Raw genomic sequence first — 16,095 nt, forward strand, 5'->3', positions numbered from 1 at the left:
AACGTCACGCTTACCTTTACCGGTAGTCTGTGCTTTGGTGGTATTAGAAATAATGGTGTCAATAAAACCATGCCAATTTGAGCTCGAATCGGACCCAGAAAATTTTAGTGAAGATGATCGAGCAGAACCTGTTCAAGGACGGCTGTTAAACGACATTTCAGAATGGTTTGTTTTTTGTTGTTGTCTCATACTTTTTAGATACGCTGTTATATAATTGTACCAATTATAATAGTTGATGTTTAATTTATAACAATAATAAGTGTTTGTCTATTAATAAAAGTCTTTTCAATACGTTTTTTTTATTAAAAAATACTCTATTAGGTGTACATGTAATAACTGTGCAAAAAATGCCAACTGAAGTGGAAAACATCTGCTGCAAAGAAATACAGAAGGTAGTGTAATAAGCTAGTACCAAAATTATGCATAATGTATTTATAGTTATTATCGTCCTTTTTTCATATTTAAAAGACGAACAAAGGTTAGTTGTACAGTATATACTCATTGTCTTACATTATTGTTTAGGTTGTAAAACGAATAATGCAGGTTTCAGACCCTCCTACATGTATGGTTGAGCATCCAGGTTTCGAACCAAACTGCTTAAATCCGTATACTTTACAAAACATCAATAATATTTACAGAGCCGACTATGGACCAGTGAGGCGCAGAAATGAAGAGGAGTAAGTATTTATTAAATTTAATGAAATTATGTTGTGTAAAATAATATAAATAAAAGACAATAGATTCAAAAATATCTATACACAAGACATGTTAATGATAAAAATTTTTTTTACAACATTTGTTCTGTATTAAAGACAAAAACTATCAAAATATCAATTTTTATCTAACATATTTACACATCACATATACATGTTTCCTATATACCACTGGTTTTATATACAATATTGAGGTTTTCTATTCCTGCCATAGGCGTTTCCGTTATCTGGCCTATCGCAGCTTTGTCAGCTGGTGCTGGGGCTACCTAGGACGTAGTGTGAGGGTTGTCATCCCGTCATGTGTTGTTCGCCGGATACGCCTGCACTTTCCTGATCCAGCTGGACAGTATGTTGGGTTCCGGCCACCCCTCGACTGAATCGTGACACACGGTGGGCAATCACCTCTTCTTTGGTGGGTTTTTCAAACTGTGATGACAGAGGAGGTGGAATGGGGATTGTGTGCAGCTCGTCAGCATATGGCTTGGGATCCACAAAGACTTTATGTAGTAGAAGGCTCATAAGGTCATCAACATAGTCTGTAATAAGAGAATACCGAGTCACTCTATGGTTTTACATAATTACTGATAAACAATCTACCTTTGTTGTATAATTTACATTTGTGTAATATTTAGAAATATATTTTTTTACAACTTACTGTATGTTGGGTCTATTTTCACTGGCTTTGCTGTGCATTCCCCCTTTTTGGACTTTGGAAAAATGAATTTATACACAGCCTGTCCTTCAGTTGTTGTTGCCTGCTCACGGTTAGCATTTTCATTATAGTGCATTGCTGCAAGATACAGCCTGTAATCATTGCACAATCCATAAAATATGCAAAGATTAGTAGACTGTATTGTTGGAAATAAACAAACAATTCTGAATAAGAGACAAATGCTCAATCAATGATTATAATGGTTACTTTCTTGCAAGAAAGGCTCACAGTCGCACAGCCAGTCAAGAGAATGTGAGAGTGCGCGCCAAGACAGGAGGCTCTCTACCTCTTTATATCTCTGCTACTTATAACATAGATAACATAGATAACATAGGGCCACAGACAATGCTCCTAGCCAACTGAACCTTTTTCTGCCTTATTAGGAAAGTACATTATTTATTATAGGGAATGATCATTAATATGAAGAAAATAATGAATAAAAAAACATTTCCATAACAATTGTTAGAAACTATGTTTATAAATATTACTGATTATGTCAAAGATTATTACCTGCACAACATTCCTATGAAAGGGAAGATGACGTTCTTTGGGGCAAAACGCAAAATCAGACTGTGGAATGCCTCCAGTGACGACGTCTGAAAGTGGTGGCTGAGCTTTTCTATATCCTTGAGAACTCTCTTGTTGTATAATAGCTTTTCCACTTTGTGGAGTGCTATTGATCCTGTATCCAGATTAAAAAATATTAATAAAATATACAAAATTTAACAATTTAATTTAAATTTAACTGTCATTTTATTTAGTGTCTCTATATAGTCATACAGATGGTGGACAACCAGAATGAGACTTTTACCGCCGCCGTTCCCGCGGCGGCAAAATTGGGATGTGTATTTGCTGCCTTTTACCGCTGAGTGGCGCTGTAATCACAGACTTTGAAAAGTGTCAGTTTATTCTCTTTATGACGTAATCTGCCGCGGCAGTAATCTGAGCTGAGAGGCCACAGATTCAAGATAAATATTGTGGTTAAACGAATTCAAATTCATTCAATTTAAACAAAGTAGACACGTTAAAATTGTGTGCCCAGTTTTTCTATAATTTAGAAAGGCTATGTCAATAGGTTACTTGTCATTTACTTACGTAAAATTAAAACATTTTCAGGACTTGCAGTTACTAACCGATGTTAGTCGGTTTAAGCATTCTTTGTTATATTCAGAATTAAATAGGCTTACATGTTGTTATGATTATCAATGGAATTATTTAATAAATAATCAACCACAATGCCTATTACTGCCGCAGCAAAAATAAACCAGTCGAATTTCAAAGTCGTTCGCGAAATGACTAGGCTATACCAGGTGGCGCAAGTGACAGGGCAAAACAGCAGCAACTGCGGCATTTTAAAAGGTAAGTTTCCTATCTGTTTATTTAAAAAAAAAATTGAAAAAAAAAGAAACATGGCGCAAAAAAAACAACTTTTTTCATTATTTGAACAAAAATGAGACTGATTGAATATGTAAAAATATAAACAAACAAAGCAGAGAATAAAACAAACTTTTAGGGAAAAAATATAGGCCTATTATGCTACAACAGAATTGGTTAACATCAACGAAAGAAAAATATGTAAAAATACATTTAAAACAAAATAAAACAAAACAAATTCGTGGCCGAATTCAAATCGGTTCAAATCCCGACCAAACAGTAGTAGACCTAGGCAATTCAGACGATAGATCTGTGGTCAAAGCATTAACAATAGCCTCTCGGAGCTTCAAATGATCTGAGATCGAATCTCAGTGTAGCCGACAGTGTTTATGTTTTTCCGTTCTTGATGCTTAAATATGCATCTGTTTAAAGTCAATCGTCTTGTTTAATTATCAATTGTACATTACAACATAAATTTGCAACATTCCAGTTGTGTCTGATGAAGGAAGACTGTAAGCCGATTGCACCAGAAAATGAAGATGATGAAGCTCGTCTTTAATCTGCTAAATTATTTTTTTTTGTGTGTGTGAATCATTCACGAGATTGAGATGACTGACAGTGATACCCGGCCATAGCAACGGAAGACATTTTTCAAAACAGATCGGACAAATCAGAAAAATACTTTCAATAGCCTACAGTATTACTTTCAATTAAAAAATAAACAATGAAAATGTAAAAGAAAAAGAAAATTAATTAAGTTTGAAAACCCATCGCACATTTCAAGGTATGAATAAAGTGTCGGGACAGTTTATTTATTTAAACAGGGTTGCATCGATAGAGTTTATTCCCTTTGTGATGCAAAATAAGAAACACAGAATCTTATTCTTGCAACATTTTAAATTTCTATTGTCAAAGAAATTGCAGCTAAATTAAAAAATTAAAACGGTACAAAACGAAAAAAGTTCAAAGCAACATAAATTAAGAACAGGCGTTTTTCTTTGCCTCTCTCGCGCTGGATATTTTTTTTAGTAAGTTTGGTCTCCCTCACTGCGCGCGCCGGGTCTTTCTCGAAATTAAGCATTTCAGCGTAAAAAACACCATACAGCTGATAATACTGTATATGTCGCTGTGTGTCATCCACACAAATCACGAAAGAAAAAAACTGTAACAAATAGCTTTTGTTCCTTCAAAGATACAACATGCCTTGCTGAATTCACCTTACAATAAAACGAGGTGGGTCGCGAATTAAAGAGCTCTGTATCTGCTAAATTGAAATTGTGTGTGGAAAACCTTTAAATACAATCAATAAAACTACAATATATAATTTAATAAGATATAGGGCCTACTGTACATAGGCTATGGACTTTTGGAGATTTTGAGATTAATCCTTAGAAGAATTTAGCCTTTGCCTGCTCATCAGGCTGGCTCCGACACTCTCCATATGAAAGACGGAACATTAACACCTCTGTCCTGCACCCCCACGATAAAGCAACTATTGCCTTCTCCAAACCCCCCACAGGCTAGCTGAGTTTGCAAAACAAAACAAAGAGTTTGCCACTCGTCGTGGTGTGCCAAAACACTTAATTATAAACTTCAATATTTCATTCAAAACAATCTCAAAACGCTTTGTGACATTCTGAAAAGCCGTGGATGCATTACTGCCACTGGAACCATGAACGCAAATACTGGTTCTGATTTTATTGTTTGTCGTTTAAACGTCATATATATATATATATATATATATATATCCTTTTTTTAACAGAACTGCTTTTGAAATTACGATTGGAATTATTATAGGCTATAAGTAAAGTCATTGTATAATATTTGTTCCTTAGTGTAAAATGGAAATGCATGGTGATTTTATTTTGTAAATAGGCTATAAGCAAAAAACTATGTTTTAGAGCTAGACAAATCTCTCTGCATCAACAATAGACTATAAAATGCATTAATAGGCTAATATAAAAATATCAGTAGTCCAAGTTTGTTCGGGATTCGAACCCGTGTCATCTAAATGATCGTAACGTAAGTTCAACCACTCGGCCACGATTCACTCGTTGCTTCATGGCCTAACGTTCCAGTGTGTGTTCAACTAATTCAACATGCCAGAATAAAACCTGGCTTTAGAACAATGCATAGCGCCACTCGTCGTGGTGTGCCAAAAAATTTACAATAATTTAGTTTCATTTATTTCAGTGTTAATGTTTGAGTTAAAAAAATCCTCTACAAATTAAATTAACACAAAGTCGGCTATAAGAGTCCTTTATAGGCTACGTAAAAAAGCAAAGGGCTTACAGTCTTAACATTTAGGCTACTTTGCTTAAATTCGATACATTTATTTTCAGTAGGGCCTAATAAATTTGTAGGGATGTAATTTCAGTATGCTTTACCAACGCTATGTATTCAATTAAAGTTCCAAGAGGTCTGGTCTCTATATTTCCTTCCCAGCTGACACTAATATACAAGTGCACAGCAAAATTCTATTCTAAAAAAAAAAGTCTATAGGCCTACTATACTGTTGTAGCCATTAAATAATCTCATTTAGTATCATATTTGTTAAAATATTATAATGTTATTTTTTTCCATCTATGTTGAATATGAAAAGTGAACAGCACGAGTAAGATAGGATGCATTATATCGAGAGATGGATATGGAGTGGGTCAGACATGATTTTGACCACTTCATTAAGTTTTGTTTCGTAGAAAACCTTTCTTTAAAGTGAATTTCGTTTTCTATAAATTGTATCTTAATTTTAATCAATTTTTCATCAACCAATTGCCTGGATTTAAATAAGTAAGAGAAGCAAATATAACAGACACTAATCATGGAGGCGCCCGCACGGTCACTTGCATTGCACGTCAGCTGGAGCGCATCTCATCCTCCTAACTTAACGAAACTCAGCGTATGCCTCACACAGACATGATAAATACATCAAATACACAAAGCTTGAAATGTCTTCAAACGAAATAATTCAAAACGAAAAGAAAAAGGCTACTCTCTGATTATGTCTTTATGTGTATTTCTCTCTAGGTGCGTTCACTACAAATATGGCGATCGTCAACTTCATCTTTGCAGTCGACACTGTCAGAAAACACTAGTTTATTGATAAAAATCAATGCACGCATCACCGGATTTACAAATACACATCTTGCTTGTTGCACGCACACATTATGTCGAAAAAACGAAATATTATGTTGAAATAACATTATTATTAATAATACATCTTTTAGAATATTTGATTAAATGCTGATTGTTGCGCTTGTTCAATTTAATAAAATAAAATTATTACAAAATTATATGCCTATTGCCTATATTAAGTAGGTCATATTAAGACAAGGCATATATTAGTTATTTTAGCTGTTATGAGAAAAATAAATCTAACGAAATCTAAAATCTAAATCTAATAAATCAAAAAAAAAAAAAATTAACGTCAATTCAACATGCCAGAATAAAACCTGATTTTTGAACAATGCGTAACGCCACTCGGCCTGGTGTGCCAAAACACTACATTTTAAACTTCAATGTTTAATTCAAAACAATCTCAAATCGCGTTGTGACATTTTTTTAAAGCAGTAGCCTAGCCTATACATTAAGGGCATTGAAACCAGGATCTTAACTAAAATGCGTTCCGAGTAATCTCTCAAAAATTATGCCACACTACTCCATGTATTTTTTTTTTTTAAGGACTGCTTTTGAAATCACTATAAATTACTATGCAATTGTATCGCTCACGAGAGCTCTTCATTTATCTAATTCCTCAATAGAATAGTAAAAATATTCCGCGTCATTGCTCCTAATATCGTCTCTATTTTTAACTTTTGATTAAATTTTTTCAGTTCTAAAATTGATTCTATCTTTGGTTCTATTCTGTTGTAGCCTAATAGGCCTATTTATATATATGAAAAATATGCCTATTAGGCTTAGGGTTTTATATTTAACCCACTTACATTTTAAAATACGGCAATTGCTGCTGTTTTGCACAATGTCCCTTTGCGCCACCTGGCGGTCATTTCGGGAACGACTTTGAAATGCGGCTGGTTTATTTTCGCCGCGGGTAATAGGCACTCTGGTTGTCCACCATCTGTACCTGGTTGGAACCATTTTGTTGGATCCCTTGAAACTTTGTCTGGGTGTTCACACTTGGGGAAGAGGTGATTATCATGAACATGTACATTTTGTATGTGGTTCTGCAGTGAATTCCACTTCGCCACCTTTTCTGGCCCAGACTCAGATGAATTCGCACTCCAGTAAACATGGTTTTTGATGCTGTGCAACCATTTTTTCAGCACCTCGCAGTCCTTCATTTTTGAAAGTTTGTCAAGCTTCTTAGATAAACCTGTACAAAGTAAAAGCTCGGTTGTACAATCATTATTTCAAGATAATCAAATTACACCAAAAATAAAAACGAACAAGTTAGGTTGAACAGTTGAACACAATTAATTGAACAAGAATCAACTTTGTATTTGATTAAATGCCCAAAGATAAATAATTACCTTTCTCAAAGTGCCACACGTCATAGAACTGAGTGATATTGCGGTCCCTCAGGTACTTCTGAATCTGCGGATGGCGATCGGTGACTATGTAGTCAACAGCTAAACCATTAGACTCCAGCTTATCGAGACAACGCTTGAATCCCTCCTTTTCTATATGATAACTGCCACCAACCTCGTTGCTCTGTTGTTGGATACACAACAATTCAAATATAGCAATATAAACAATAACAGATTAAAGAAAGCGTCAAAATTATTTTATATGCTTAGGAATTATTAACCTGGACTAGTTGAAGATCCAGAATTTTGTTGGTTCCATGTGCATAATGGTGTAGCTGCCAAATTTGGCTGAGTGTCCTATTGTAAACATCATAATCATATATAGAACATTACTGAGAACATCAGTATCATAATATTTTAGGAAAAATCAAAGACTATAAAATAAACAGCATGATTTTTTTTTTATACTCTAAACGTACCTGGTGTGTCAGCACGCATATCTCCAGCCACAGCAACATTTCCTCCCTCTTGCAGCTGCCTAATAAGATTCAGTTGATCTCGGTTCCACTTGTGTATTATGGTAGGCTCAATGAAATTCCTGGCATGAATCCTAAAAGTTACATAATACATCATCTGGAGCTTCATGGCCTTGAAAATCTATGAAAATAGAAATTAAATAACATTGATACAGTACGTATACTGAAACAACACAGTACTTTTAATTTTATTTTAATGTAATTGTAATACCTTCTCTAGTTGTTTAAAAGATCCACCGGTAAAATATGTTGCTGCAGACAATAGCAGGTTTCCAAGTGGGGTACTCCCTACAATGGGCTGGCTCTGCCACTGTCTGTGGTAGTTACACTTTTCACAAAGCTGGGTGAATGCAACAAATGTCCCCCTTCGTCTGCTCTGGACAACACACTTCATCTTACAAATTGGACATGACACAAACAGCTCTCGAAGACAGCTTTCAAAAACAATGTATTTGTTATCGCTGTGGTCGGGCTGTGGATCTATCCTAAGGCAATATAAAATGAATAAATATTAGGAAGTTGCTTTCATGTTATATATATTTTGAAAACACAAATGTATTGGTAAAAATTTATGTAAATATGTATTTATATCTTACGTCAATTCAGATTCTTGAGTGACAACAGAATCTGGGTTATATGTGGAGTCATTGGGTTCGACATGTAATTCTGATTCTTCCTCCTCATCTAACACCAGACGAGGTCTCTTGCCGGGCCTAAAAATTGAGCCCCTTACTGGTGTTGATGACAGCTGCACATCAGGAAACATGTCAGTTGTTTCAGTGTCCACATCATGACCATACAATTTTGCCTGAATGCCTACAAGTAAAAAAAAAAAAAAAAATAATGTAAAAAATTCAATTAATCAAAAACATCTGTCATGCTATTACAATTTTTTTTTTTTAAGTGAGACGCATAAGCCACTTTCTAATGCACATAATTTTCAATAGCCTGTATAACAATCATTATTAAAAAAACATTATGTTCTAGTACTGCGTATGATAAAGTAACACATAAACACATTTAATGTCTGTATTTCATACCTTTGCTCCTGAAGTGGAAATTGCTGAATGTACCCATTGAAAGTTGTGTGCCCACTGATCTCATCTTGGGCTTTATCTCTGTGGCTACAGTTTCAGTCTCTATAGGGTCTGACTGACATCCAACTTCATGGAGTGTAGATGTAGTGGGGATCTCTTGGGAACTCGAACCCTGCTGAGATGTTGTCTGTAAGAAATAATGACAATATGTAATCAATGATCAAATGATTTTTATTACTGTATAATCATTACACCACAAAAAATAAGCTTCATAAACAAGAATTTCATATAGGCTAATCGGTCTAACAAATAATACTACAGTCCTCAAATGGATTTTTTTGAGTAAAGACCGCGGACCTATAGTGATCACTACTGAATGGCACCGTTACTTTTGTATTTTTTGAACGATTGTAACGTAGACTCACGGACACTTTGCACAGTAAAAAGTCCCGTAAGATATCAATCCGCGGAAAGAGAAACCTGATTGGCTTGTCTGTCTCTGGGGACATGCCTTCCACACGTTCCTAAGTTTGATTGACACATTTTGGACCAATCATTTTGGAGAAATCTTGAAAAAAACGCCGGGATTACCGTGAGGACTCACTGTGTTCCGGACGGCTGAATTTTTTTACTCACTGTGTTTCGGACAGGTAAGGAGGAGTCGTTTCTAATATAAAACACATACATTTTAACAACTATAAATTGGTAAAATAATGATATTAATCTTCATATGTTGTATATGTATTATTTATAAGCGTCTATACACTCTTTTAATCGACGATTGCTCACGTGAAGCACTGGCATCGACGGTTGCACATGTGAAGCACATGGCAGTAACATTAACGTATATTCTAACGTTAACATTATATTTAAGAATTTTAAACATGTAAAGTCATGTGGAGGATTTATTTACCTTAAACACAATTCTGCCAATTTGGTGAATTATGAACGCATTTAATTATTACAAAAGAGAAACAACTTAACACATAAAATTGATCAAAACAAAAACAGAATGAACACAAATATAACAAATAACAACTTAATTTTAACAATAGCAATTTATAATGATATATATATATATATGTCTATCTAACAATATTCTATCTGTTTATCTATATAATGTCTATATATATATAATGTCTATATCTAACAATATCTATCTATTCTATCTGTTTATCTATCTATAGGCTATCTATTTACATATTTACATAGTGACACCACACTTGTGACACAGCCACTCTCCGTCAGGGACAGTGTCTGTGTCCACACACGCCATGTGGAACCACAGCTGGCAGAGGTCACACTGGATCCACTCGTCCACCTCTGCGTTGGACCCTGGTGGCAAGCTGCTTTTGCAAACAGAACAGTAGCTGCCATCATCCATCGCAGGCGCTCCTCTTCTCGCTGCCTTAGCCTGTCTAGCCCTTTTTGCTTCCCTATTCTTCTCCTGTTCCTCCTTCCTTTTCTTCTTCTGTTCTTCTTTTTCTTTTTCTTTGGCCTCTAGGTTGTCGAGGTGTGCCACATAATCGTCACTTGTCATGACCCGGGCTTGCAGTGGCACCAGACGCCGTATCCCTTCCGCTCTCTGGCCAAAGGTGGGTGTGACCAGGATGTCCGCTAAATATTGTGGAATGAGGCCAGTTTCCACCAAGTGATTTTTTGTGCTCTTGTTGCAAGTAGGACAGACAGATGAAGTGGAAGTGGAACAGGTGGGCACAGCAGAGGAGAAAGAAGCCACTGCTGTGGTGGAGCTGGGCACAGCAGATGAGGGAGCAGCGGCTGCCCTGGAGGAGGAGGGCGCATCGGCTGCAGTGAAGGAGGAGGAAGTAGTGGCTGCTGTGGAGGAGGTGGGCACAGCAGCTGCACTGGGCACAAGCTTTACAATCTAGATAGAGAGTGCTCAAGTTAAAAACTGGTATTCTTCACATTATGTTAGATTTAAGTTGCATAACACAATTAATAGGAATATTTTTAGGAAATACAATGAAGAACCTAACCTGTGTCATGTCCACTGCTTCTCTTGACAGAGGATAGATGCCGGTCTTCCGGAATCCTGACTTGATGTTGGCTGGAGTGACGGCCTTTTCATAGGCATGCTTCAGCACAGAGGAGTGCTTCTTGCCAATTACCATGTCTCCTCTCACCAGGCCCATGCGACTGGCCAGGGTGCTGAACACTCCCTTCAGGGGGTTGAAAACTGCAGCATGTGAGTTGTGTGGGGGGGTAAGAGGAGAATTTCAATTTGGTTTTCCCTGCAGACGTCTATTATTTGACGGCCACAGTGGGTTTCATGCTGGTCCATTATAAGTACTAGAGGGCGTGCAGGAGGGGCATACTTGATGAAATGGTCCAACCATTTCAAAAACAGCTCTGCCGTCATGTAGCCTTTGTCCGCATAACCATAAAGGCTATTTTCTGGCCCATCCAAGGCATACGCCACTAGGGATGGGACGATTACCGGTTTCACTATAAACCACGATAAAATGTACTGACGGTTTGTAATATCGTTTAAAATTTAATTATCATTAAAACCGTGTTTGATTATCGCGATTTTAGATCCTGTTCAGCCAGCAACAGTCTGTTTATAAATCCATTATGTACAGCGTACAAAACAATCGTTCAGACAAGATGATCACAACAATATTATCAAACTCTGTAAACAATAAATCAACTCCGATTTAATTTTCAATACAATTAAAAACGGAGACGCAAGACGGCAAGTTGTATTTGAATTAAACGAGAGAGCGCGTCCGTTGTGATACATGGTGTAACGTCTGTCAGAGAGTTTGAAGTCTGCCCAGATACAAGACAGTGCAAATGAACTGGTAGTTCCACGAGACTTTTATAGATGTTTTCTCTCAGTTAAGCACACTCTTCACATACATGTCGAAGAGCGAATGTTAAAAGGGAAAAGAAAACACTCGAAAACACGCTACAAATCAAAGTGGAAGTAAACACATTATAAAACAACGGTCAGCAGTAGAGCGGTCAGCTTCCTCTTTGCGCGATCAATCTCACTCTCACTTTGCGTGCACGCTCACATAAAAATAGCATGCATACAATAACTTACGCCATAGAAGAAGTTATCTTAAAGGCACATCCACATTCATGTCATGAACACTACTTAACACTAGGTGGCCGTTACAATGGATGTGCGCGGTGTTATAATGCGTTGCTATTGACGACCGTCATTATAAGTAAGGAAATGCTTTAAAAAGTGCATAGAGCTGCTTGTTTTATTTGTTGTTTGTTGATTTTCAAATATAAAACTTGTTGAAATGTCTTCAGTGTGAGCATCAACTCTTTTTGAACACTTTCATCTCGTTTCAACAAAACCGTGATAATATTGATAATCGCGATAATTTTGGTCACTATAATCGTGATATTAAATTTTCATACCGTCCCATCCCTATACGCCACACTGGGAAGGCAGCGGGGATATATAATGAAGGGAGGGACACTTTCACCAGCTGCACTTACTGCTACATGCACAGTGATGTGCTCCCTGGTGGTGGTCTGCTGCCGGTAGATGTGGCGCTTTCCCTTCTGGCAGATCACCTTCTCCTTCGACTTTGGCTTATCTCCGAAGCCCGTCTCGTCGCAGTTCCACAGCTGATGAGGTTTGTCATGGAGACTGTGGAGGTTGATAATTTTAACAAGCAAATTGAAAAAATGATCTATTCCCTCAGGTGTTGCGGCAAGGACCCTGGCCCTATCGAGGGAGTCCGGTGTCCGGGTGGTCAGCTCTGTATGGCGAGCTTTGAAGCGGACCCACCAGTTGTCACTCAACCCCGTCTCCAGGTTGACTATAGTCTTCCGGCTGCTCTCTTTAATTATCTCCAGGGCAAGACACTTGACAATGGTTCTTGTTAGGGGAAAACCATGATCTGCCATCCAAACAATATAATTGACTAACGATTCCTCTTCCTCCAGGGTAAGGGCCCTATTTGGATGAGGACCACATTCAGATTTCCCCAGCTTGTGGTCTGACAGGGTAGACTTCGGTATCCCAAATTTCTGTGAGACACTCCTCACACTCCTGACTTTAAAGCATTTAATGCTGCGTCTAGCATTTCCCTGCTGTATTTATTTTTCCCTGACATTCTTCCCTAACATAACGTTACCAAAAGAAGACATGCATTTGTAAGCTTTTCTGTAATGTTAATACTGTTTTGAGTTCTTATACTTATGGCTTTAACGTTAAGTGTTTTTAAAGCATTAATGTTTTTCTATTTAACAGGCGGGGAGAGGACACACCAGGCCTGGACACACCAGGGAAAGGGGAACCTAACATTAAAGGGATAGTTCACCCAAAAATGAAAATGCTGTTATTTACTCACCCTCATGTTGTTCCTGTAAACCAAACCTGTATGATTTCCTTTCTTCTGCTGAACACAAAAGAAGATATTTTAAAGAAGGTTGGTAATTAAACAGTTGCTGGTCCCCATTGACTTCCATTTTCCTACTATGGAAGTCAATGGGGTCCATCAGTCGTTTGGTTAACGTTACCGACTTTCCTTCAAAATATCTTCTTTTGTGTTCAGCAGAAAGTCATACAGGTTTGGAACAACATGAGGGTGAGTAAATGAGGACAGCATTTTCATTTTTGGGTGAACTATCCCTTTAAATGTATATTATATTAAATGTATATAGTTCCGTGTTATTAAATGTATATAGTTATTTGTTGATGTTCATCTTTTACGTGTTATTAAATGTATAATGTTATAGTTGTTTGATGTTCATCTTTTCCATGTTATGTTATTAACGTTATATGTATATAGTTTTTTGTTGATCATCTTTTTCCATGTTATTAAATGTTATAGTTGTTTGTTGATGTTCACCTTTTCCATGTCATTAAAAGTTCCTTTTATAAAATGAAGTCTAGATTGATTCATTTTTATTGGGTCCTCAAATAACTTAAGTTAACGTTAATGTTATAGAAATTATGATTAACTTAACGTTATTAACTTTACCTTTATTTACTGAATAATTTAGTAAATAAAAGTAAAGTTAATAACGTTAAGTTAATAATTTATTTACTTTTATGGCTTATATTAACTTAATGAAATGTTAAATTGCATGCTATTACAATGTGTGCCGTTGTAACTTTAACTTGAGGTGATTTAATGATGGTGCAGTGATGCGCCGCTGCCGCTCAAATTCATGTAGGACAAAGTGCTCCATTGAACGTGTATATACCTTAAAGTACAAATATTTGCATATTGTAACTCTTTAATTATTTTATAAGACCATAAGAATGTTTTTGTGTGACATTTTTTGGTGGGTGATCATGTTTTAAGAGCCGAGGTATTCTCCCCTCTACCTTTTGTCCAGCCGGAAAACCCTCCCCCCGCCATTTTCTGAACAGTCATTGGTGTACGTTAAAAACTCACGTTGATTTCTCTGAAATGACTGGCTCTGGAAACACAAGGTTGGTCTGAGTCGAAAGAGGAGGAGGCAAAGAAGACACAGATATATATAGATGCCGTGACCTGGCAGTGTTTATTTATAGAATTTGCGGGAAAAGGTCAAGTGTCCGGAATACCAGAGCCCGTCTACGGAGAGCCTGCCCACTCCCTATTAAGTCCTCTTGTACCGAATTTTGGTTGTAGTTCCACCAGAGTTCCACTGGGGGCGATCGCCCATGAGTGCAGAATGAATGGGAGTCTATGGGGCTAGACGGCTAAATTTGTCTCTTTCACCCGATTGCCGTTGAGAAATCTCAGATTCGATAGTAGGTTTTGCAAGTTCAACATGGGTTATAGGTCGAAAGTTGAATGAACGAGTACTTATGTCCTTTCGATTTCTTACAGGTTGAGTTGTTGTTGCCCATAACACGCTAGCATTCTGCTAATGAACGCTGATTGGTCAGTGAAGGACTGATTACGACTAGAGATACCGCTTGATGGCATCGTGGCATCCGAAGTGGGACCAGAAACAAACAAAATAAAAACTCTTCTAGCACGTGTATTTACCTGTGTCAGCTGTGTTGTCGATGCCTCGAGAGAAAAGAAAGTGCAGAGCGCGAAAGCACCAAAGTGACTGAAGGATTGCCGTAAAGCAGTATCTCTGGTCGTACGATGTGTATGACGTCATTGACACTTTAAAAGACTTTTTAAAGCAAATAAGTGACTCTAAAAAATCTAACACCCAGCAATGTGTAATTTCTTTGCATCTCCTTTCGAATACAATATTCAAATTACTAGACAAAAAATTATATCCTGAGAAAAGTGGATTTTGATGGGTATACTGCCATAGACCTCCATTCATTCTGCACTCGTCCTGTGAGCGCCCTCATATGGAACAAGAGTGGAACTGCAACCAGTTCAGAAGCCGGAAGTGTACTGAGAGTGAAACTTCTCGCCTTATTAGACATTCTCTGGGAATACCGTGATGTCCGGAATACAGTGAGTCTACGTTAGCCAAATATCTGTCACAAGAACTATTAACCTCAAAACGAACACTAAACATTGGCTTTACTACAGTAACGTTAGCCAAATCAAACACAGAACCTTGTTTAGCATGACTGTAGATAAACAAGCATGTAGATAAAAAAAAACACATAAAAGCTCTAATCAAAGAATAATTTACACTAATTAAAAGTTCGCTGTTGAGATTTAAAAAAAGTTTGTAACGTTAGGTGTTTGTCGGATAAATATAAACAGCATTGTCATTTGTTTACTTCCTGGCTACAACGTACAATTAACAATACGAACTATTACAGGAAAACACAACGACGAAAAATAAATCATACTTACAGGTTGTGGGCCGTAAACAGCTTCTGTTTTTAACGTTGGAACTGCTCGATCTTTCAGAACAAGCCGTTTTGCGAATCCGGCATTGAACTCGCGAAGATTGTGGAAGCTTTCCTCCATAAAATGTGCAGCACAGAGAGCGAGATTTGGGTAATAATTAAGAGGGACCGAGTTAAAAATAAATTTCAGCCATTGATCTCTAACTCCCTCGTCCCTAGGAAGGTTGAACAAAGTGGACATGCAATCCGGATGAAAATAACAACGTCTCCTCGCAGTAACAACACTCCAGCCTACTACACAACAACTCTTCTCCAAAGCAATATATTGTCTCGCCCCCATTATTTAATATTCTTGGAGGAGGGGTTTATGTAAATATTGGGCTTAGTGACGTCAGCAAGCCCGCAGGAATGTCGTGTAGTCCCTAGCGGCCGTTTTCTGTAGTCCTTAGAAATTAATTTCTTTAAAAGCAAATATCTCCCTT

The 16,095-nt window shown here is 37.1% G+C and overlaps 1 protein-coding gene across 2 annotated transcripts; it reads right to left on the minus strand.

The window, feature by feature from the left end:
• Positions 1 to 793: 793 nt before the first annotated feature.
• LOC311288951 (uncharacterized protein) lies at positions 794 to 15,863 on the minus strand. Of its 2 annotated transcripts, XM_084406662.1 has the most exons (11): positions 15,618 to 15,863; positions 8,863 to 9,046; positions 8,419 to 8,638; positions 8,034 to 8,307; positions 7,766 to 7,943; positions 7,568 to 7,643; positions 7,290 to 7,470; positions 6,884 to 7,132; positions 1,936 to 2,107; positions 1,369 to 1,517; positions 794 to 1,249 (listed from the first exon to the last, which is right to left on the minus strand). In XM_084406662.1, the coding sequence occupies exons 8-11, from the start codon at positions 7,098 to 7,100 to the stop codon at positions 1,002 to 1,004; spliced, it is 786 nt and encodes a 261-aa protein (XP_084262788.1). In that variant the 5' UTR covers positions 7,101 to 7,132; positions 7,290 to 7,470; positions 7,568 to 7,643; positions 7,766 to 7,943; positions 8,034 to 8,307; positions 8,419 to 8,638; positions 8,863 to 9,046; positions 15,618 to 15,863; the 3' UTR covers positions 794 to 1,001. The 2 variants fall into 2 exon arrangements, with proteins under 2 accessions (XP_084262788.1, XP_084262787.1); XM_084406661.1 differs by lacking the exons at positions 794 to 1,249; positions 1,369 to 1,517; positions 1,936 to 2,107 and having other exon boundaries at positions 6,955 to 7,132.
• Positions 15,864 to 16,095: the final 232 nt, after the last annotated feature.

The sequence above is a fragment of the Rutilus rutilus genome (genome assembly GCF_951802725.1).
Source record: "Rutilus rutilus genome assembly, chromosome: 4".
Lineage (NCBI taxonomy): Eukaryota > Metazoa > Chordata > Actinopteri > Cypriniformes > Leuciscidae > Rutilus > Rutilus rutilus.

Excerpts from the sequence above, each read along its gene's own strand:
- LOC311288951 (XM_084406661.1), bottom strand. The coding sequence starts at position 15,854 with ATGTCCACTTTGTTCAACCTTCCTAGGGACGAGGGAGTTAGAGATCAA. Across the intron at positions 9,047-15,617 it reads CTGTTTACGGCCCACAACCT|ACAACATCTCAGCAGGGTTC; the intron begins GTAAGTATGATT and ends TATTTCTTACAG. Across the intron at positions 7,944-8,033 it reads CTTTTAAACAACTAGAGAAG|ATTTTCAAGGCCATGAAGCT; the intron begins GTATTACAATTA and ends CTATTTTCATAG.